Source organism: Carassius gibelio, chromosome A19 (assembly GCF_023724105.1).
Source record: "Carassius gibelio isolate Cgi1373 ecotype wild population from Czech Republic chromosome A19, carGib1.2-hapl.c, whole genome shotgun sequence".
In the NCBI taxonomy this organism is placed as follows: Eukaryota; Metazoa; Chordata; class Actinopteri; order Cypriniformes; family Cyprinidae; genus Carassius; species Carassius gibelio.
The window spans coordinates 23,298,238-23,320,253 of record NC_068389.1 but is presented as its reverse complement, the minus strand read 5'-3'; the positions used below and the strand labels follow the sequence as shown (position 1 = coordinate 23,320,253).

General features: G+C 36.7%; 1 protein-coding gene and 2 long non-coding RNA genes across 5 annotated transcripts in view; 1 reads left to right on the top strand and 2 right to left on the bottom strand.

The window, feature by feature from the left end:
- Positions 1-3,441: 3,441 nt before the first annotated feature.
- Positions 3,442-22,016, top strand: part of LOC127935448 (zinc finger protein 40) — a 54,100-nt gene continuing 35,525 nt past the window's right edge. Inside the window, exons 1-2 of one of the 3 annotated variants that reach the window (XM_052533317.1) lie at positions 3,442-3,791; positions 6,367-6,528. In XM_052533317.1, coding sequence (XP_052389277.1) covers positions 6,489-6,528 — 40 coding nt within the window. In that variant the 5' untranslated portion in view covers positions 3,442-3,791; positions 6,367-6,488. Of the gene's footprint in view, positions 4,118-6,366; positions 6,529-22,016 lie in introns of all 3 variants that reach the window. The other 2 variants (XM_052533315.1, XM_052533316.1) reach the window with 2 other exon arrangements.
- Positions 8,731-10,310, bottom strand: LOC127934844 (uncharacterized). Its single transcript, XR_008147912.1, has 3 exons — positions 10,260-10,310; positions 10,067-10,131; positions 8,731-9,360 (listed from the first exon to the last, which is right to left on the bottom strand). It is a non-coding gene; the product is annotated as an uncharacterized LOC127934844 (long non-coding RNA).
- LOC127934851 (uncharacterized) lies at positions 10,391-11,603 on the bottom strand. The gene is made up of 3 exons (XR_008147918.1): positions 11,357-11,603; positions 10,647-10,900; positions 10,391-10,485 (listed from the first exon to the last, which is right to left on the bottom strand). It is a non-coding gene; the product is annotated as an uncharacterized LOC127934851 (long non-coding RNA).

Sequence of the window (22,016 nt, the reverse complement as noted above, 5' to 3'; positions counted from 1 at the left end):
GGTTGTGTACACACTCTTGAGGTCAGCATTCAGTGAATTCGCGTCCTGCAATATGAGGCAATTGTTTACATATTCAAAGAAAATAATGACATCACTTACTGCTAGAACTTACAGCAAAACACCAATCAATAAATCAACTTTAGTTTTTAAGCACCATTACTGTGATAAAGGCTGGTTCTAATTAGAGTCTGATTAGTATTTGAATGTGTTGTGTTTTGGAAAGATATTGATTAGTTGGTTTGCCATGGGCTGTGATTGTCACTCGCTCTGAACAGTGGTCATCGATGACAACCAGATGGCTATGTCAGACTGAACTACATAGATGACTATGCATCTGAAATACTTTTTCTTCTTCTTTGAAATAGGATTCTTACGTTTATATATCATCACTGGCCATAATGTATTTTCTGTAAAGCTGCTCTGAAACGATCTGTATTGTGAAAAGAGCTATATATAACGTTGACATGTGCTGGATGATGAAGAATAGAAGGCGAACAGCATACTGTATATATGTGTTCTCCTCTTTCTGTTTTTTGTTTAAATGCCCAAACAAGCACAAACATACAGTGGAGTCATTGCATACTGAAAATCTGTGAATAAAGACCTGGGAATAAACAGGACGTTTAAAGGGTTAGTTCACCCAAAAATGAAAATTAGCTCACAAATTTATCACCTTGAAGTCATCCTAGGTGTATATGACTTTCTTCTTTCATACGAAATAAAAAAAAACTGTCTTTGATCTCTCAAGCTGTTTGATGCCACTCAGCAGATGTTGCACTGAATCGGGCCATGAGAAGTTTAATAAAAAGTGCATCCATTAAAAAAAGTGTCTCAGACGGCTGCGGTGGATGAAGAAAGGCCTTCTGTAGTTAATAGATGCATTTTTGTTAGAAAAATATATATATTCAAAACGTAATAATTACTTCAATCTATCTTGCACTCACTGTTGTAAAACAGAAGCAGTTCCGGGGGAATGACATATGACAGTGGTTCCCAACCTTTTTCAACTCGCGGCCCACACAACCACACACATATGTTTGCGCGGCCCGCTTCAAAAAAATTTACTGACCCCGCTATTGTTGGGTTAATAACTTAGTACTCAGAAGCTAGATTGTTAACTGTATTTATTGAATGAACTAAGGCTGTGCGATATGGACAAAAAAAAAAAAAAAATCCTATCGTGATTTCTTTGATCAATTTTGCGATTGTGACACACACCGATATGCTTTTACATTCATAAATGCATTCAGGATTAATTTGAAACATATTTCCAAAAGAAAACCATTTAGAGCTTTATCAAAAAGTTGCAACGTCTCTAAGAACAGACTTAAGTCAAAATTATCACTGTAGTAAAGATGCAACAAAATGTATAGACTTATGAAAAAAAAAGAAAAAAATGAATAAAAAAAATCCCGAGTACAGGGACTTTTTTTTTTCTTTTTTGCCATGCATTGTTCATAGAGCTCATTAATTGTAGTGGTGCCTCAGGTGTTTGCAGTTTGTATTCAGTATGTTTATGCGGTCAGCAGCGAGAGCGCACAAATATAACGCAAAAACACATTAAAATAATGCACGAGTGCGAATCTCTCTGTTCGCACGCAGATTTCCTTTGCTCTGTCACAAAACCAGACGTGCTTGCTTAGATACATGCTGTTCAACGCGGAGAGAGTGTGAGAAATGTTTTTTTTTATTAGAAACCAACATAAATCTAAAATTACATTTGTAGTTCCTTTTATCATCTTGCATATCCTGATTTGTCATTGGCTGTATATCGCTAGTGCTGGGTAGATTACTTACAAACTGTATTCTGTTATTGTTTACATGATATGTATTGTGATTAGTAACATAATCTAGGTTACTAATTTTGTATTCTGACTACTTTTTAGATTACTTGTATTACTTGCAGTACTTACAGTATGCAATATATTTGCTGTACTGAGTTGTGATTTATTTACTTTTATTAAGTGTATTACACAAAACATTGTGCAAATGCAAAATCAAAGTCAATGAGAGACTCATTCCCCCTCAGCATCCCGATGGTGGAGAGCCACGGGAAATGGTAGAAAGGCTGACACTGTTGATAGCTTCAAAGTTTGCATTGTCTTCTACAAGTCTTTGCTGTATTTCACGCAGTCGGATGACATTGATTTGACGGACCACATGAACAATGAGAGCCTCTTGCTGTTGGGAGAATGAAGGAGTCCTTCCACCCTCATTTGTAGTCTTGCAATTCTACAAAAGGGAAAATGCTCTTACAAATGTATACATACAGAAACAATAGTAATGGACATCACATTCATATGTAAATTGAATTCTAATTTTTTTTTCTTTTTTCCACACTCCCCTTTCTATTGACAAACGGATGTACTACAGTATACTGTATCAAATGTCAAATTAGAAAAACAATAAATTTACCTGTTCTCTTCTCTGAATGTCCTGATTATGGTGGCCACAGTTGTCCTTGTACTCTTCCTCCTCGTCCACCACCTCTTACACGAACTCTTCCTCCTCTTCCTTTCACATTGTTTCCATTCATCGTGGTATCAACACTCAACGTACCTGGTCCACCTGTACTGGCTTATTCTAGACAACTGATTTGGTCAAATCATTAGAAACAAGTGTGAACAATTTTGAGTTGTTGTGTGTAAACGCTGACAGTTGTGTTGTAGTTGTGTTTAACTTTTGCCACATGTATTTACCATTTTGCAACACAGTGCAAAATGTGTTTTAGTGAGTAAGAATGTGTTTAAAGTTTTGCAAAAAGAGTGGATGAGATTTGCAAACAGTGTCTTAACTACCTGAACTTGTTTAAGGTTTTGCCTACAAAGTGACTGATTTGACAAATTGGTTTAGGTCACTGAGCACTGGGTTCAGAGAATGGGGTTTAGTGTTTTAGCAGTTGTGAAATACTGTAATATAAAAAGTACAAAGAAAATATTTCATTTTTTGATATCAACCACGAAATAAATGAAACATTACACAGGGATTTTCCAAAACGCGTTTTATTCTCTTACACTGTTGTTTTCCCCCTAAGCTCCTCCTTCCTCTGTACCCTCGTATAATGCAACAAAACGCTACGAACTATTATAGGAATCATAGAAAACCTAAAGGTGGATACCTCTTCTTTTTTTTATTTTAAATGCACAAAAATCCAATAACTTAACACTGGTTGTAACATGTGCATTTTTTTTCTTAGAAACATCAGTGCTAAAACGAGTAGGCTTTCAGTTTTATATGGCTGTCAAACATTACAGTTGAACCGTTTTCCGATATGATTTTGCATATAATTACGCCGCAATCACACTCTGTGCTGCATTCTCCATTGTTTGCCTGGATCTGTGTGGGAAAGCCCAGCGCTGGTTGAGGGGCACAACGTGACCTAACAAACAAGGAACCTCCGGGAACACCGTCAGTCCTGAACTATGCGCACATGGGGCCTATCTGAGGGCTTCCGCGAAAAGCGACACTTTACAAACGACTCTTAAAATGCGCTTTTGCAAGTGTCGCTCGGTAAAAGCACTTTCATTTCGCATCAGTACCGTGTTTATGAAGTAAGTTAACAATATTAGTCTCTCGGATGCTGTTTTACACGTTTTATTCATGTGCTCCATCGGCCGTCAGGACACTCCCTGAGCGCGTTTGCTTCGCTTGGGAGGCGGAGACGGGACCCCCGTTGACGTCAGTGGGCCTGTCGGTTTCCTGCAATAGAAAGTGAGAGAAGATAGAGCGAGAGAGAGGAAAAAACAGACCTCTGACCGTTGAAACCCTTGACAACAGTTCGGGCTTCACCTGTAAGTACCGAAAGTTAAGAAATTCACGCTACTTAATAAGCGTACGGACGCATGGTCCAGTGCGTAAACGCATCTCCAGGAGCTGGCTGTTGTTTTGGAACACAATGTTTCCAAAAAGATTTTATGGGTTGTTTACACTTGTGAGCATGTTTGTGTGAGTTTTACGCGGATCTTGCTTGGTGTCGGTCGGTCTGTACCGAGCCGTGCCGTGTTTTGTATCTCGCCGAGAGCGCACGTCTCCAGAATCCTAATACGCGGGGTGTAAATGTTTATCAAGCCCGCAACGCTGCTGGAGAGAGTCTCCGGAGCAGCGACCGCAACAGCAGGTAAGCTACAAAACACCTTCCCTTGGCCATGGGATGCAAATGAACACGTTTCGGAAGCGCTTTGCACGTCTTCGGCTGGTTTAAAGAGCATTTTGTTGTCGAATTAGGGAAGTGTTCTTGTTCATGTCCTGTTGCAGAGGGGTTTTCCCCGGCTCCGCCCTCTTCATGTGTTTCTTAAAGGCAGTAATGCGCCATTCATCCTTTGCGCACCTGGATTTAGCACCGAAATGTGGCTTGTTAACGCAGTGGCATTTATTAAAAAAGGCGGTGGATTTGTGTTAGGCTTGGACACATGGTGACTCATCGCATGCGGGTCTTATAGGCTGTAAGCATGGCAGTTTGTCACTGGCTGGGTCTGCCAACAGGAGCAACCCCTGTTTAGTGCCGTCTTTTATTGCCATTGCATTCATGCCAAGTAGGCTCCGTTAAACGGTTTTCAGGGTGTTTGCTAATAGCCTGATTGACAGATTATTTTAACATTTTGCATTTATGCATTTGGCAGATGCATGGCGAGATATGTATTTTATTAGTGCGTTCCTAGGAAATCAAACCCCTCCTGACCTTGGTGTTGCTAGACCAGTTGTATCAATTCTGAAATAACACAGTATTGAAATTCTGCAGTAATATTGTAACATTACAATTCTGAATAATATATACAAATTCTGCAGTGACATTGCTACATTCCATGTCTTAAACAATGCAGTAATCTCTGCAGTAACATTCCAATTCTGAAGTAACACAATATTCAAATTCTGCAGTAACATTCCATGTCTTAAATGATGCAGGAATCAGATTCCGCAGCAACACTGCAACATTCCAATTCTGAAATGACATATTCAAATTCTGCAGTAAATTGTAACATTTCAATTCTGCAGTATCATTGTAAAAATTCCATTTTTAAACACAGTGCTCAAATTGTATAGTAATACTGCAATATTCCAATTCTGAAATAACATTTTAAAATTCTGCTCGTAACATTCCAATTCTGAAATAACACAATATTCTTCAATATAGTCATGCAGGGGTTTCCTAGGCCAGCAATTTCTCAATCCTGGTCTTGCTAACCAAACGCACCTAATTATAAAAGGCTCCATGTTCTGATATGGATGTGTCAGATAATCCAAAATGTGCTGTGGTGGGGACTTCCTGGACCAGGAGTGCGAAACACTATTCTAGAAGCGTGTGTGAAACCTGGTGCATGCTCTGTGTGTGTGAGTCTGTGTATGCTAGAATCCTCAGGGAGGTGATGTCATTGCCGTAGAGCTGCACATGGAGGGAAATCATACACACTCGTAGTAAGCGTTATGTAATGTGGTGAGACGGAACATTCGCGTGGAATCTGGCACATGCCGTGATGGGATTCATGCGGCAATGCATGGATGAGGAATGTCAGCTGTTTGCTTCATGCTGCAATGGAGCTTAGGAACAAATAGAAACCTCCTAAACATTGAAACAAAGAGCATCTTGTGCAGAACATGGGGTTAATTTTCATCTATTCCTGCAGAGCTGAGAAATGCATTTTGCCTTTTTGAGAGCTGCAGTTTTAAAATATTTTGAAGCCTGGTGATATTCATCATAAACATTGTCAACATTATTGCGAGAGGATATGTACCAACCAGGCTGATTAATTCTGCACTTATACTGTCTATAAATGTATGTATTCTTTTCAATCTTTTTAAAGTTTTAACATTTAGGGGGATCCGTTTTCTATTGAGATTTATACAATTAATTTTGTAGATACTATATATCATTGTAGCTACTATTTAGCAAATAAATGCATTTTTTATAGTTATTTAAAATATCGTGTGGGACCTTTTTTATTGTGCTGTATGGCTAAATGTGTGGCTGTATATGTATCATATTTAAAATATGTCTAATGAAATTATTCTGAAATGTTGCTTGTGATGGAGACCTGAATAGATCTTTTAAAATTCCCCTTAGGGCAGAGATGACAGTGTAATTTGTCTATGTTTGATGTCAGATAAACACAGGTGTGTGTAGAAGTGCAGTTAGTCAATTCATCGACGGCAACCGACCATTAAGATCAGGAATCTGATTACTGTTCACACTTCTGTATCTGTGTCAGTCCACCTAAGACATCAGTTCTTACTGACAACACTAGTGATTTTTGTCACAGTAGCTGGAGCTAGAGAAAGAGGAAGCCACGCTTGTGTTGTTTCCAGCAGCAAGAGTATGTTTGTGGCCTATTTTGCTTGTGCTTCAGTTTATTTGTTTCTCATCTGTCCCAGATGTGCAGCGGGTGTCTTTCCTGTGTGGAATAGGAGATTGTCTTTCCTCCCTGTGATTGGCCGCATTCCATCCAGCATCTTTCCGTACGATGTGTCACTGAGCCAGTGGAAAAACCCTGAAAATGCCACGTACAAAGCAAAACAACCCTAAAAACCTGAAAGGTAAGCGTTATCTTCCGTTGGACCAGAATTCTGTTTGCTTTAGGGTGTTTATGCTTTATCCTTTCACAGATGTCAGGAGGTCTCGGTGTGGTTCAAATATCTGTGAAGTTTCTGAAAATGTTTGTAGAAAGGAAATATTTGGCTGGTTAATAGAAAAGTGTAGGTTTTCCAGTCAAACTAGTACATTTGTTTATGTGGCTTGGGCTATTTTTGTTCTGTGTGAAATTACTCATGTTTATTTACCACAAATTAGTTAGTCATTAAGAGATTTGTGGGAGTGGAAACTTTACAGTTCAGTTCGATGTGTCTTTTAAAAAGTGTTTTTAATCATCCTATTTTGATGACTTTTTGTCAAGTCAGTTGACTAGCACAGTTTTCTTTGTCTGTTTTGATGTATTTCCTGTTGAAACAGGAAGTAGTTTCTGGCAGGTGGTGTTTGAGGGAGGGAAGTTATTTTTGCGGATCAATGTTTATTGATATTTTTATTGAGATATATCTGCTTACTGTGACTTATAGTCCACGTTTAAGAGTACACTAGCATGTAGACGGCATCTGTTTAATTACGGCTAGCAATATTTATGTTAGAATTTTGAATAGATTTAAGCTAGTATCTCTGTATTTTAATGCACTCATTATTTTTTATTGAATTAAAAATATACTGGCTGTAGCAGAGTGTGTAGCAACCCAGTTTTTGGAGTCTTTAGATAGTTATTGCTTTGAGCTTGGCCAAACAAAATGAATAATTTAGTTTGATACTTTGATTACAGAACAGCATCCCCCAGAGACGGCTATGACTTTTCACAATATTAGTATTCATAAGTGAAGACACACACACACACACACACACACACACACAACCATTTTTCAGTCTTATTTTTGCTTTTATAATAAAGACCACATATATGATTCTTTCTTGATTAAAAGCAAGTTTATGATTGTGGAAGTTTATGAATGTGTCATAACATATTAACATTAAAGCTCTAGATTATATTAGTAACACTTTGTAAAAATGATTGATCTTTTAAACATCCTAAGTGACAAGTATTTTAAATGGTGCTCATGTTCATACACATAATGACAAGCATCAGGGTAACACACATGAAACTAAGGCAATAAAAACTAAATAACAGAAAATGTAACAAAACAAAACAAAAATACAATCATTTGTGATGTGTCACATTGAATGTACATTTACCATCAGAAATTCAGTAAATCATAGTTTGTACTTATAAAATAGTATCAATTTTTTTTATTTTTATTTTTTTTTTTTACATAAAATTACAAATAGTGTGTGCTATATGGTAAGTGGAATAATATAAACAATTTACCCACAGAAATTGCTATAGCGAATGTAGAAAATAATTACAAAGGAACCCATTGAATTAATAAGAAAGTGTGAAGTAGAAAACCTGAAATAGCATTTCTTGTAATATGGGCTCAGATAATCTTTGTTTTATTTGAAACAATACATTTTTACTGTGCATTTAACTAATTAACAAGTTTTTACATGCACTTTTTTTTTTTTGTGAAAATTACAAACTTTTTTTTTTTTTTTTTTTTTACAGTGTGTTTATAACAAGGCACCAAGATCTTTTGGAGACGATCAAATACTTTATTATTACCTTTATTAATAAGTTTTAGTTACGTATTTCTCAAAGCCGTGGTTCCTTTAAATGTACACTCTAAAAACTGCTGGGTTGAAAACAACCCAATTTGGGTTATTTTGACAACCCAGCGCTGGGTCAAAAAGGGACGAACCCAGCGCTGGGTTGTTTTAACCCAACCAGTTGGGTTATCATATTTAACCCAGCCTGCTGGGTTGCCTTTTTTATGGTTTAAAATGACTATATTGCAGGGTTTAAAAAAACAGAGCGGGTGTTTTTTTTATCACTGTATTTCAGAAGGAAAACTACTGTATTTAGAAAATGTTCGATATCATTTCGCATGTGCTTGATAAGGCAGCGTTTGTGAGCTCAGCACCGCTCTGCAGCCGTTACCGGAGAAACCTACCTCTCCCGCTCTTAGCGCCTCCTGCTGGCAGAAAATAAACTCGCAGAGTGCAGCCATGTGGGGAAACAATGCATTTCTACGTTAAAATTAACCCAAATTGAGCTAGGCATTAAACCTACAAATGTTGTTCATTTTAAATATCACTTTTACACACAAATAATAATTACCAAAAGGAAAAATATTTATTAAAAACAAGAGAAAAGTAAAAAAATAACATGTTAGAAGAAATGCAGAAAAGGATGGCATTAACAGCTACAGAGTTCATAAACAAAGCATTGAACATTTGATGAATATAACTTAAGATCAAATTGGACTTTGTTCAATTGTATATATTGTATAAAAATATACGAAAACACATACAATAAATTTACAATTAGTTTTTTTTCCAACTATTCTGGCATGACAGTACACAAATAAATCACAACATTAACTTTGATATTATAACATTTAACAGACGCATGTGTGTGTGTGTGTGTGTGTGTGTGTGAAAGAATGTGAGCAGGTGTATGAATGACAGAGTGTAAACTTTTCTACTAAACAACACAGAAAAAGCATTTAACTTTTTTTTTTTAACAAATTATACACTTACAGTTTGTTTCATTGTCCATGAATACAGATCATGCATCACGGTCAATTTTCATGATCTCTTTAGCATAACTGATGTAGTCATGAAGAAACCCCATCAGCACAGCATCTGACATCTTCTACATCATCCAGGGCAGCGTCCTCCTTTAAAACCACCGCTGCATCAGTTTAGGGGAAAGAAGATTCTCCTCTCTGACCAGGATTCATCCCAGTCACCGCCTGCTCTTCATCAGTGGCCTAAGAGAAACACATTTGAAAAAATTAAACATTTAATTAAACTATCCATTTTCAGGTAGAGGTGTATTCACATCCGTAAGGATAGGTAAATAATCGGTTTTAAAGTTTCAATACTTTGTGCGGTTGTTTAATGTCTCAGTCCTCCACAGCGCTCCAGAATGCTATAATGGCAGCACTAGTGTGAGGACAGGTGATATTGTTTGAATAAATATTGCTTTCAGAAAGCTTCTTTACTGAAACATTAAAACAGACATGACATTCACATACCTCACAATATTCATGTACGTGGAGGGCTGCTCTTCAAACCGTTAGTTCACCAAATAATTTAAATGTTTATAATTTACTCTCCTCATGTTTTTCCAGACTCATACAAACCCTGTTCATTTTTTGGAAAGCATATGAATATATTTAATATTCTCTTTTTGTGTCCTCCATTGCTGGTCTGGGAGACCAATATTTTATTTTGAACATACATGTTTGCTATCATATAATTTAAGATGTATTCATATATAAATATCAGAATTTACTTCTACAATAACTCTATATTTATGAAGCTTGAAAATACAGATTATCTAAACTATAAATGGATTAACAAATATTATGAGAAAACTAAAAATATATTAATTTATGTTGTAAAGACAGACAAAAGTCTTATAGGTTTGGAATGACTTGAGGGCAAGTAAATGATTTTTTGTGTGAACTTTACCTCTAAGAGCGCAGACCAAGAATAATGACTCTCCAAATCAGACAACTCCAAACTTGGTTTGAGTTCTGCAATAAAACACACAGACATCAATGGTCTTAATGAAATGAGCATGTAATCACACTGTTGTTGCATCAAAATGTGAAGTAAACTGGCAGGAGACAACAAAAAAATTTATTTTCTAAAAATAACTTACATAAAATCTCAAGGGAATGATGATCTCCCATGTCTCTTGCTTTTAACATCTACAAAAACAAAAAACAAACATTATTTTACTCTTAGTAAAAAAACAACAACTGATAACATGAAATTATGAAGTTTACTTGCCTTAAACGATCTTTCCCTCTCTTCAGAAGAAGCTGAGAAAACCACCTCCTCACACAAGCAGACTTGTGTGTCCTTAACTCCAGATAGTTTGAGTTCTGCAAAGAGGGACATCAATGGTTTCAATAAAATATTAACATATACATACATACATATATAAAATCACACTGTTTTTGCATCAACATGTGTAGTTGACAGGCAGGACACAACAGAAACATTAATTTTCTAAAAAAAAAAAAGTAATAGTAATTTAACTTACATCAGTCTCAAAAGAATGAAGTTATCTTGTCTCTGGATTTTCAACATCTAAAAAAAACACACATTATTTTAGTCTTAGTAAAAATAAAGATAACTTGATGTTATTCTGAAGTTTACTCTCCTTAAACCGTCTGTCCCTCTCTTCAGAAGAACACCTCCTCCTCATCCTCACACAGGTCTGTGACTCCTCACACAAACAGCTTCTGTGTCTTTAACTCTCAGCGCGAAGACAATGAAGACAGGAGCTGGACAAGTCTGAAACATTACATGTAAAACATACTTTTAACAGTTACCACTTCAACAGCCTCAAAATAATTATGCTAGTCTTTACTACACAATGCCGTTTCCTTTAGGAGACAAACATACATTCAGTTTAACCGCGAAAAAAAAAGACAAATTCACATGAGCGTAACCGTGACCATAACCGTCTGTTAACGCCTCAAAGAGAACAGATAATGTAAAATCTTATGTAAATATGACAAAATACATTCACAGACGTTATATTAAAAGTACATCCTCCGTTCAGTAACGTTACATGAGGCAGTTAAGACCTCCGTGTCCGAGGCGAAAACCGCGTCCGTTTTTTTTATATAACGTTAGATATAACGTTAAGCTCCTTTGTTTCCGCCTTTCATAATACCTTCCGCCTTTCATACAACCGGGTAAACAATAAAAGATAACTTTACATTTTGAATACTTAACGTTACTTACCATAGTCTTTCACTCGCTTCTCGCTTCTATCACGCAGAGAAAATGGCGGCTGCTCGCACTGGAGAGACGTACGATTTTGACGTGACGTGCGTGCTCTCCTTCACGTCCGCGTCCTCAACCCACCCCCGCTGGGTTAAAAAAAGATAGTTATTTTCAACCCAAACTTGGGTTAAAACATCCCAAAGTCCTATCCAACGGCCTCAACCCAGCAGTTGGGTTGAAAAAACAACCCAGCGTTTTTTAGAGTGTATTTGTGACAAGGAATTGCACCGAGCATGTCGGTACACGCTCAAATTGTGCTTCCATGCATGACGTTTCTGTGGAATCGCTAACATTTCCTTTTTAACAAGAAAGTCCCCACCTCAAAATCCAGCCACAATTCATGCCATTTCATGTTCAAAAGCTCCTTGACATTTATGATACTGAAACTCAATATATTGCATAGAATAAAAGTGTGATTGGAATTGTGTAATGCAATAAAAGTTACATAAAAAAATGTAGTTTATTTATGGACTTATTCTTGCGTAGTGTGTCATTGGGCTGCGTGAATGAAAATGGCTATACAGCAATGCTTTGAATGAACAAAGAGAAAGAAAAATACCAGAACAAGGAACTAGAGGATTCCCTCCTTTGTGTTGGGCGGCTGTGTTATTGGTGTCATGGATACAGAGGTGACCTCTGTCTATCAGCAGAACACACTCATTCTAAAGCATGTCAATATCGAGTCAGACGGTCAAAGCATAAAAGCATAAAGCTTTCATTGTTCTTTAAGGCTGTCGTGTTTCCAGGCTGTGTTTACTGTTAGGTAGCTCGTTGAAATCATTGCTAGGTGCAGACTCAGCCAACATGTCAGTTTGTGTTTTGTTTTGTGCATGTGCATCTCGTGACTTCAGAGCAGAGCAGGAATGCTTCAGTGACGCAGTTTGCGGCTGAAACGGCAGGAAGTAAGGAACCTCTTCCCCCCACATTGGACTCGGTGTGTTTACTTTTCTGAAACAGCTGGTCTCCAAGCACACAGACGCTTGTGCTGCTGCTGCTGCTCACATCATGTCGTTGTCCATCTTAATGTCACCAGTTTTTCTATTTACAAAATTATAAACCATTAAGGGATAGTGTCGGGGCCAAGTATATATGCTACAAAACAGCTTACAAGCATGTCACATATTTTTATTCTGCTTTTTTAAAACCTTCCTACTAGTTCCTAGCTAAAGGAATAGTTAACCTTTGTTTAATCAGCTTCAAGTTGTTCCAAACCCATTTAACTTTCCGCCTGCAGTGGAACAAAACTTCACAAAGGTCTTTTTTAAACAACACCATGTTAGGCAAAGATTTTAACTTCAGAATAGTCTTGAAAGTCACATTTTTTGACCCCTATTAGTGAATTATTTCCTCACAAAGGGCTACCCTAGTGCAGAATACTTGAAATATACCTTACTATGCATTTAGACTGCTTAATGCAGTTTTTTTTGTTGCATTTAGTATGAAGCTTATCAGGTGTAGTCACTCTGAACTGTTGTTGTGTATTGAAAAGCTATGTGACGATTCTTCAAAAATTCCCTTTTGTGTTTTGTGGGGGAAAAAATTACAATGTGCGGGTTTTGAATTAACATGAGGTTGAATAAATAATCACTGGGTTTTCATTTTTGGGTGAATGCTTGCTTTTAAAAATAGAATTTATAAAGGTAAAAAGCAGCCTTTTTGTGTCAGAATGCTGTTCCTTTTTTATGAGTGAATTGTTAAATATAATGGAAGGGTGAGAGCTCTTAAAAACAAATCCGTACAGTAGTGCATTTTCCGCTAGGAAACGTACCGTGAAAGGAGCCAAATGCATTTCTGGTGGAAAGTCTAAGTCACTTTATTGTTAATTTAGCTATTAAGGGTTTTTTCTGTGTGCATGACTTTACATACATATACTCTTTAAAATTGTGGGGTCATAAATACTGTAAAAACAGAACTTATTGTGAAATATTATTGGAATTTAAAATAAGTGTATAAGTATTTTAAAATGTAATTTATTCATGTGATGCAAAAAGCTGAATTTTCAGCATCATTAAACCAGTTTCAAGTGTAATAATAATACACAGTGTAACAATAATTTTTCCTTTTATTAATAATGCTGAAAACACATTTATTTTTATTTTTTTCAGAACTTCATATTATTGTTTAGTATTATAAATTTACTGGCTTTACTGTTTACCATGCTTGCTTGCTTATATATATATATATATATATATATATATATATATATATATATATATATATATATATATATATATATATATATATATATATATATATATATATATATATATATATATATAAAATATAATTTTTTTTTTTTTTTTACATTTCATGGAAGTCCAATTTGTACAGCATGTGTGCAAATCTTTTTGTTAGGATTGCCTAGGAAAACAAAACAAAACTGTAGTTACCAAAACAATGTAAATTAGTCACGTCCCGGTTCCTTTCAACATGTTCTGCTTCTCTGCAGAATACATTAGTTGTTTATTTGCATGCATGAAATGAGGGAGTAAGTTGAATGTTGGCCCACATTGCTTTTAACCATCCCCATACAATTTCTGAGTTTTGCTGTTGGCACAGTAACCTTAGGTGGGAAAATTGTTACATTTAATAGACAGAGCCGTAGATCGCTGACAAGCCATGCCATATCGCGTTCATTATCGAAGGCGATTCATCTGCGATAATGAACGCGATATGGCGTGGCTTGTCAGCGATCTACGGCTCTGTCTATTAAATGCCACTCCAATTATAAGCAGGTGATTGAGATTTTAGCGGTGATCACGGAAGCAGCTTTACTGATTAGATGCGCATGATCATATCGTTAGATATATCGCCCAGCCCTAATGCCAATGCAGGATGTCTCTCTCCTGTGGGCCTTCCTTTACTTCCCATTTCTAAAGCGCCTATTAAAACACGTTCTCTGTCTCAGACATTGAATCAACCTGCTCTTGGTCTAACACTTCACCCACGCACAGGTGGTGCGGCTCGCAGATTGTTGCAGCTTGTGTTGGTGGTAGATGACCACAGAGCGCTAAAATGGAAAAGCCCTTTTTTAGTGCAGCACATGCTCAGCAATCGCTCACTCGCTGCTGTCGTAATCTGGAACGTCCCTTTGAGGCAGCAGGGGTAAATGTTTCACCCAGAATGCCCATTTTGACTGTGTGACCTGGCGAACTTGTTAATAATCAACTCCCGGGTTTGTTCGCTGACCTCTGCAGAGTCCAGGCGTGCATGTGGTGTGACTGTGTGACCGGGACCAGCGCTGATAATCTCAGGTGTCATGTGCATTGGGCTTCTCACGGCCATGATGGATGGGTCCATCGATTCAGAGTTGTCACTTTAAATTGTTTTTGTGGCAGATGCCACTGTTTCTGTCTCAATTCAGTCTGACTTCTCCGTTAGCGCAGGATGAGATGAACCTCCTTTAGGAATAACGTGGAGGAGTGAGACATGCATAGTAGTGCTGTCGAGTGTTTCTCATGGTTTATGAGGTGGGGAGATTGAGTCGATGTCTTACTGCATGGCTGTGCCAAGGTTGACGTCAAAAACAAACTCTCTGTAGGAGTCTGTATATCTAGACGTGCAGTATACGATTTGGGGTTTGACATTCAGGTGGGCTCAAGCTAAAAAAAAAAGCAGCTTTTTTCCTCTTGGATGCACATATACTGGCTGCTTTTGTTGATACATTTAAACACATACTTTACATGTGAAATGATTAACAGCGATCTGCTACACTCATGTAATAGTTTGCTGTCAGGTTCATTGCAATTGTCTAGTTGGCAGAATTCAATTTTGAAGTAATTTAGTATTAATTGCTGTATAGTAATTTATTATTAATTATTTGTTCTAGGATCAAATGTGCAAGTCGATTCCCATTCTGTTTAAAAGAATAAAATAGTTTGCACAAAAAGCTGTTGCCTATTTGGGAATTTAGATCCAAAGTGATGATATTGGTCTGATTTGATGAAATTTTCTTCTTTGAGAAAATTGTTCAGCCACATGGCTTCATGAGGCATTACTTTTTTTTTAACAAACATATACGAATTTATTTGGTAAAAGGGATTTTATAGTAGTTTCAAGTTAGGGGTCATTAAGATTTTTCTCATGTTTTTGAAAGAAGTCTCTTACGCTCACCAAGGCTGCAGTTATTGGATCAAAATGCAGTCAGTAGAGTAATATTATAAAAATATATAAAAATATATTATAAAGTCTTATTACCCCAAGATTTGCAGTTTCAGACTTGGGAGGAAATTTTGAGTTCTATAAGTTACAGTATGTTTTTATAGTACAATGAAGGTTTTGTTAAAAAAACTAAAATATACATTCTCATATCGTGAGCTGTTGAATGAGCCTCAGTATGATGAATATTTATCGTGTTATTCACATTAGTTGTACATTTCGGTTTAGATGAGGAGATAAAGTGACTGCGAGGAAGTCTGAATGGCGGGTGTTGTTTTTCTCATGCGTTACCCAGGGAGCATATTTGTTTCAGTGATGTAGTGGTCTGACACTTCTGTCTTCCCCTAAGCATCAGAGGTCAAGAGTTTAGGCTTGTGGTTAAGAAGGCGTCTTGAACTCAAAGTAGGGCTTTAATTCTATAATCCCAGCGACGGACACTATGAATATCCCGGAGTTGTTTCTGTCTAAATTGAAATGGTTCTTGCATCTCTGTTCTTTCTATAGCTTTTCAAACATAAAGCTGCAGTGGCAGCTGATGTAAAATTTGCATAGTTAGGCTGTGCTTTCACAGTAATATTAAAATCAGTCAGATATTTCATGAGAGTACCCGTCGTGTTTGAAGGCCTGATCTCAGTTAAAGAAAGTGAATATTTGTGAACAAGACGGGATATTGAAATCAAAGCAGTGCATTCCTAATTTCCTATAGATGTGTTCAAACCAACATTTATCAGATGACAGAACTAGGGGTTTTCCCTTTTTTTCCTTCTGCTTCCTCCTTTTTGTTTATAGTTATTTCTCTGTTTGGAAGCTAAGCTGTTGTGCTTATTGTGAGTTTACATCTCACAGTTTTGTTTTTTTTTTGCAATGGAATAAATAAGGTAATTGCGACTTATCTCACATTTATGACTTTTTTTCTTGCATTGACGAGAATCTCTCATAATTCTGATTTATCTTCTCAGAATTGCAATCCTGAATTTCTATCTCACAGTTGCAAGAAAAAAAGGAGAATTGTGAGAGAAACATTTTTATTTCTTTATTTTGCAGCAGAAACAGGCTTTGTTTCTGAATCTTTTGAAGTACTTTAAAAAGTACTCAATTTGCAAAGAACTATTATATGTACATTGTAAGTAAACACAATAGGTGTGAGTATTATGCATTAAAATATTATTTTGAATGATTTGTATTACTATACTGCATTAATTTAAGGGTGAAATGTGAAGGACAAAACCATTACATGAAAGATTCATATTAATTGACCTAGTTTTGTGAAGATGTAAATTAAATTGTGTTCAGACCCTGATGATGTAGATGAACTCTGGTAACCATTTTAGTTCATCTCAATAGAGACTGTGTGATGGAGTTTTGTTGTGGTTTCAGATGGCTTGATTTTTACCTGTCGTGTCATGCTTATGAGGGCAAACCAGTATTTCCGCACTTCACTGTACAGTTTGAGTAAGTGAAACCCATGCTGTTTTCTCTCTCTCTTTCTCGCGCTCTGTGTTCCCTGCGGCTGGGATCACCCTCCGTTTTAGCAACAGTAACTAAAACAGATGCGCAGCAACAGGTTTGGTCATGTCTGTTTAACTCCCTGCAAACCTTACAGAGAAATTAAAGAGTGTGTGAGAGAACAAAAACTGAATGTGAGAGACTGTTTTTCATATTGATTTATGGAACAATCGTGCATGTGTATGGTATCAAAACCAGTTTTTCTCTGGTCAGCAAAGATTTTTTTAAACCGCTTCAGAACATGTACATAAGAGGGGAAAATACATATTTCTGCTTTTGATTTCTTCAAGGAATATGCATTTTCCTCCCATCCATGGAAACACTGACTCTTTCCAGTAATTAAGCAATAAATTTAACAGCTTAGCTGTTACAAAATTATATTTTTACTGCCTGAAAAGAAACTGGGAAATGTTTCTTTGTTTGCCCATCATGGGCTTTTCCTGGAATCGGTGGAGAAATGCAGGCCATCACTTTAGGCTCATTGGTCAAACTTTGCTGGAGTTATACTCGTCTACTGTAGTGTAAATTTTGTTTCCCCCAATTTAATCAATGAGATGTTGCACACTTATAAGAATCACAATCACACAGTAAAAGTACATATTTCACAGGTGATGGTGAAAATCGTACATTGGCATAGTATTTTTAACATACTTTGGGACTTATTCATGAATCATGAGCAGGATTTTGTGCAAATAGTTTGTATTAGTGCATTATGTGAATTTTAATACATTAATCCTGATTCGTGCCTACTACTTATAGCAAATAGTGGCATTTCATGTGACAATTTCTTTTATATATCTTATGCACATCAAGGCTGAATTTCTTTGGTCAAAAATACAGTAAAAACTGAAAAAATATTATTACTAGTAAAAAATATTATTACAATTAAAATAATAAATATAATAAAACTGTTTATTATTAGAATTTTTTATAAAATGTGATGCAATGCTGAATTTTCAGCATCATTACTCCAGTCTTCAGTGTCACATGATCCTTCAGAAATTATTCTAATATTCTGATTTGTTGCATTCCAAATCCTTCCCAAGATTCTTTGGTGAATAGAAAAAAAGAACCGCAATTATTTTGAAATGGAAATCTTGGGACATTTTAAAAACATTGTAACTGTTCATAAAAATGGTGGATAATTCTTTTAAAATGTACTCATGAAATCATTGTGCATTTTAATGAGACTGTGATTTGCACTGCACTAATTCTGATTCTCACATACTATTTAGGGGGAAAGTGTGTTAATCGGGATGGTGTGTCATGTTTGTTTGGTCATGCGAAAATATTTGAAATCCATCACAACATAAATGACTGACTGACAAACTGATTTAAATCTGTTACAAAAGCATGGTGTCATGTTTCAGTTTGTGATTGCTTTTGTCTAACAAGCCAAATCTGTTGCCAAGGTCATGTCTGCATTTATTTAACACCCTTCGTTGAATTGTTCCTGTTATACAAGAAACCCTTACAGAAATGTGCAATGGTAACAGAAGTTTTTGCTAAAATGTACAACAAAAAAAGGCTGCAGTAACTTGATATCAGCCTCCATTGTCTTCGCTTTTGCCTTTTAGTAGCAACAGTAACTGTACTTCTCAGTGTTTTGTTGTAAACTATGGTTACCATGGTAGAATTTACCCTAACTCTTAACTGTTTCTCCTCTTCTGGGAGGCTTTTAGATGTCCTGCAACCCCTCAAATCGCTTCCTCTCATAGGGTTCACAATAAAGCCGGAGTAAGATTGCTGCTCAGTGCTTCCCTCTTACTGCACACAATGTCTTTTTTGGCTATTGCTCGTTCTTGCAATTTTTTTTTTTGTGCGTTCCACCCCCTCACCGTGCCTGAACACCATTCAGACTTTCATTCTGAATGTCTGTCAAGCTCTGACTGTGTGTCGGACTAAAGTGACTAATGCAGGACCGACGCCACCCACCTGCTAGAAGCTGAAAAGGTTGTGAGTGTGTGTGTGTTCTCACACTTTAGGTCTGCGTGTTGCCTTATTTTCCCCTCAGAGCTGATTGCCAGAGGTAATTTTGTGTGAGAGCTGCATGTCGGTTTAATTTTTAGAAGAGATTGTGTATTTACATGCACATTTACAGGGGATCGCCCACATACGCCTGTAATAGGAGTTCAGGCCATCAGGTATTATGGTCAAAACGGCTCGGTTTGGCGTGACAGATGAAGATAGCGTCGAAAAAGTGTGTTTTTGTGTCTCTCTCTCTCTCTCTCTCTGTTTTCACTCAATCCATGCACCACATGCTCATTGCCGCCGTGTCTGTCAGCAAGCTGTAATGCTCTTTTTGTGTCTCTGTTTAAACGCATTGCAGTTCAAACACTACATCACACTAGTGGATAGAATATTCCAGTGTGTTTTGTTTCTTGCGGTTATAACAACCGCCGCTTGTGAATGAAAAAATGCCAAACTTGTTAAATTTTACAATGTAGCTTTCAAGTTTGTAGAATGACATGGATTAATTAAATCCCACAAGTAAATCCCAGAAATGTATCCAAGATCCTGTGAACATTCTTGCTGGTCTTAACTGTGTAACCCTGCAGCGTTTGTTCTTTCTAAGCTGAACGGCATTTTTGGGTGCGTTTGATTCTTGAGGGCTTCTGTTAAGTCATAAAACTTCATTTGTGACCCATTCTGCTCCAATAATACGGTTTTATTTCTGAGTGAAACAGTGTTAAACAAGAAAAAACAAGGGCATATTGATTTAGATCATGTTGCAGCTGTGGTTGCCAGTACTTTGCCATAAAAAAATATGGTAGCAACATTTAAGTGTCCTGCAAATAAAGTCAAAACACAATGATGGTAACAGACATGACACTAAAATTATGAAAAACACATTCATTAAACAACATAAGATGTAACAAATGTACACTTGTTCACAAAAGTAAACAACAAGAATCATTATAACTGAAAGCACCATTGAATATAATGCTTTATGTAGAGAATGGTAAAATTGCTGGTTTACAGTTTTTTTACTGTAAATAATAAGATGACCTTTTGTTTTACTTCCAAAGTCTGTACATTTAAGAGTATTTTACACACAAAAAAAGAATAATTTAAATATCATGTTTTTCACAGTATATATAGTACACTTGCCTTTTAATTAATTAACAGGTTTTTACACTAGCACTCTTACCGCAGTTTAGAGTTAAATATTTTACTGTCAACTTTTTGTACTTAAGTTTAAACTTTTTCTTATATATTTTGCCTAGACAACATTTCTCATTTCCGTTTGAGTTTCTATTTATTATTTCTGTATTTCAAATTTATAATAAAGATGTTTTATTTTATTATTTTATTATAGTTTATAAATTAGAATTCACCCTCTAGAGCATCTCTTTGTATCTCAATGGTAACGTGTATTTTTTAAATCTATTGTTTAAGCTTTTATTGTCTAAACCTTTATTACATTAATGTAAAATGGCATTAAATAACTGGGTTGACTCTTTTTTTCGAAAGCAGAATTGCTCTAAAAATATCAAAACCCTAACTGAAGATCATCAGAAACACTTATAAGGATGTTGTTGCGTGAGGGTTTGCCTGTGTGTGTGTGTGTGTGTGTGTGTGTGTGTGTGTGTGTGTGTGTGTGCGCACGAGACGACACTGGCGAAGTGAAGCTCGATCTAGCTGTTGCTAGGGCAACAGGAGCAGCATGAGTCTGTGTGTGCAGGTGCCGTTCCTGCGTCTGACTGCGGGAGGAAGAGAAAGAGAGATTTTAATTTTTTTATTATTAAGGAAGGAGGATTGACTGGGTGAACAAGTGAACAATGGATTATCTGTGAGAGAGACCCTAACAGGAATTGGAGGATGGCGATAGAGGAGAAGAAAGTATTGAGAGAGAGAAAGAAGGGTAGTTTGATAGAGAGGCAGCCCTGATCAGGAGCCCAAGGACCCTGCGGGAGTCCGGTAACTTGAGTGACTTTCATACAGAGAGGAAAAGAAAGGAAAAAAATGCTGAGAAAATTATGTAAAAAAAATTCAGCCATAGCAACTAATAAATGGATGCAATCAAGCTCCGAAAGTGTTTTTGGGAGATTTTTATATAGCGGGTGAACTATTCCTTTAAAGATTTGTGTGTACTTGGATCTCTAAGCCAGAAAAATTAGCTTCCTGCGCTGTGTTTTCACTTGTGTGTTTTCAGAGGCGCCCAAAAGCAGATTTCTCCAGAACAATGCCAGATTCACCCTGTCCATTCTGGAAATTCCTCCACTTCTGATGGGGAATCCAACCGCTCTCCTCTTCCATTCACACATATCCAATCCCTCGTGTCTTTTCTGAGGTCACCATCATAACAGACAGTACAGAGACTCATGCAGTTGGCTGAAGATTTTTTTGGAGGTTTTTAGCAAAGCTGATATTTAATGGTAGCAAATGAGAAATAATTATTTATAAATACATTATTTAAAAATAAATAATTTGGGATCAGCAAGATTTAAAAAACAATCACCACCTCAGGTGTGCATTATTTTTCTAATAATTCAATGCCCGTTGTCAATTATTCCTTACATATGTGTGTGTGTATTTATATGCTAACATATACACACACGTCAATATCTATAACATAATTTGTTTTCTATATATATATATGTGTATGTAGATATATAATATTTGCTAAAATATTGCATGATTAAGATATCAAGCTGGAATTCACTTCAGACTTGACATGACTTTCAGTCTCTAAGATGGTCAGGAACAGTTTCGTAGATAACCTTCTGTTGCTGTTGTAACCCCTCTCCCACGTCTTCACCTCCACACCCAGCACTTGCGACAGGGACCTCGAACCCGGGTCTCCGGCATGGAAGGCAGACACACTAACAAGGAGGCTAAGTGCATCTCTTGAGATCGGGGAGTGAGGTTTACCTGCACAGCAACTACTCGCTAGCCTCCGTTAAACTGTCACACCTTTTCTCTTGCCCTTTGACCTCATGTTGCAGTCTGT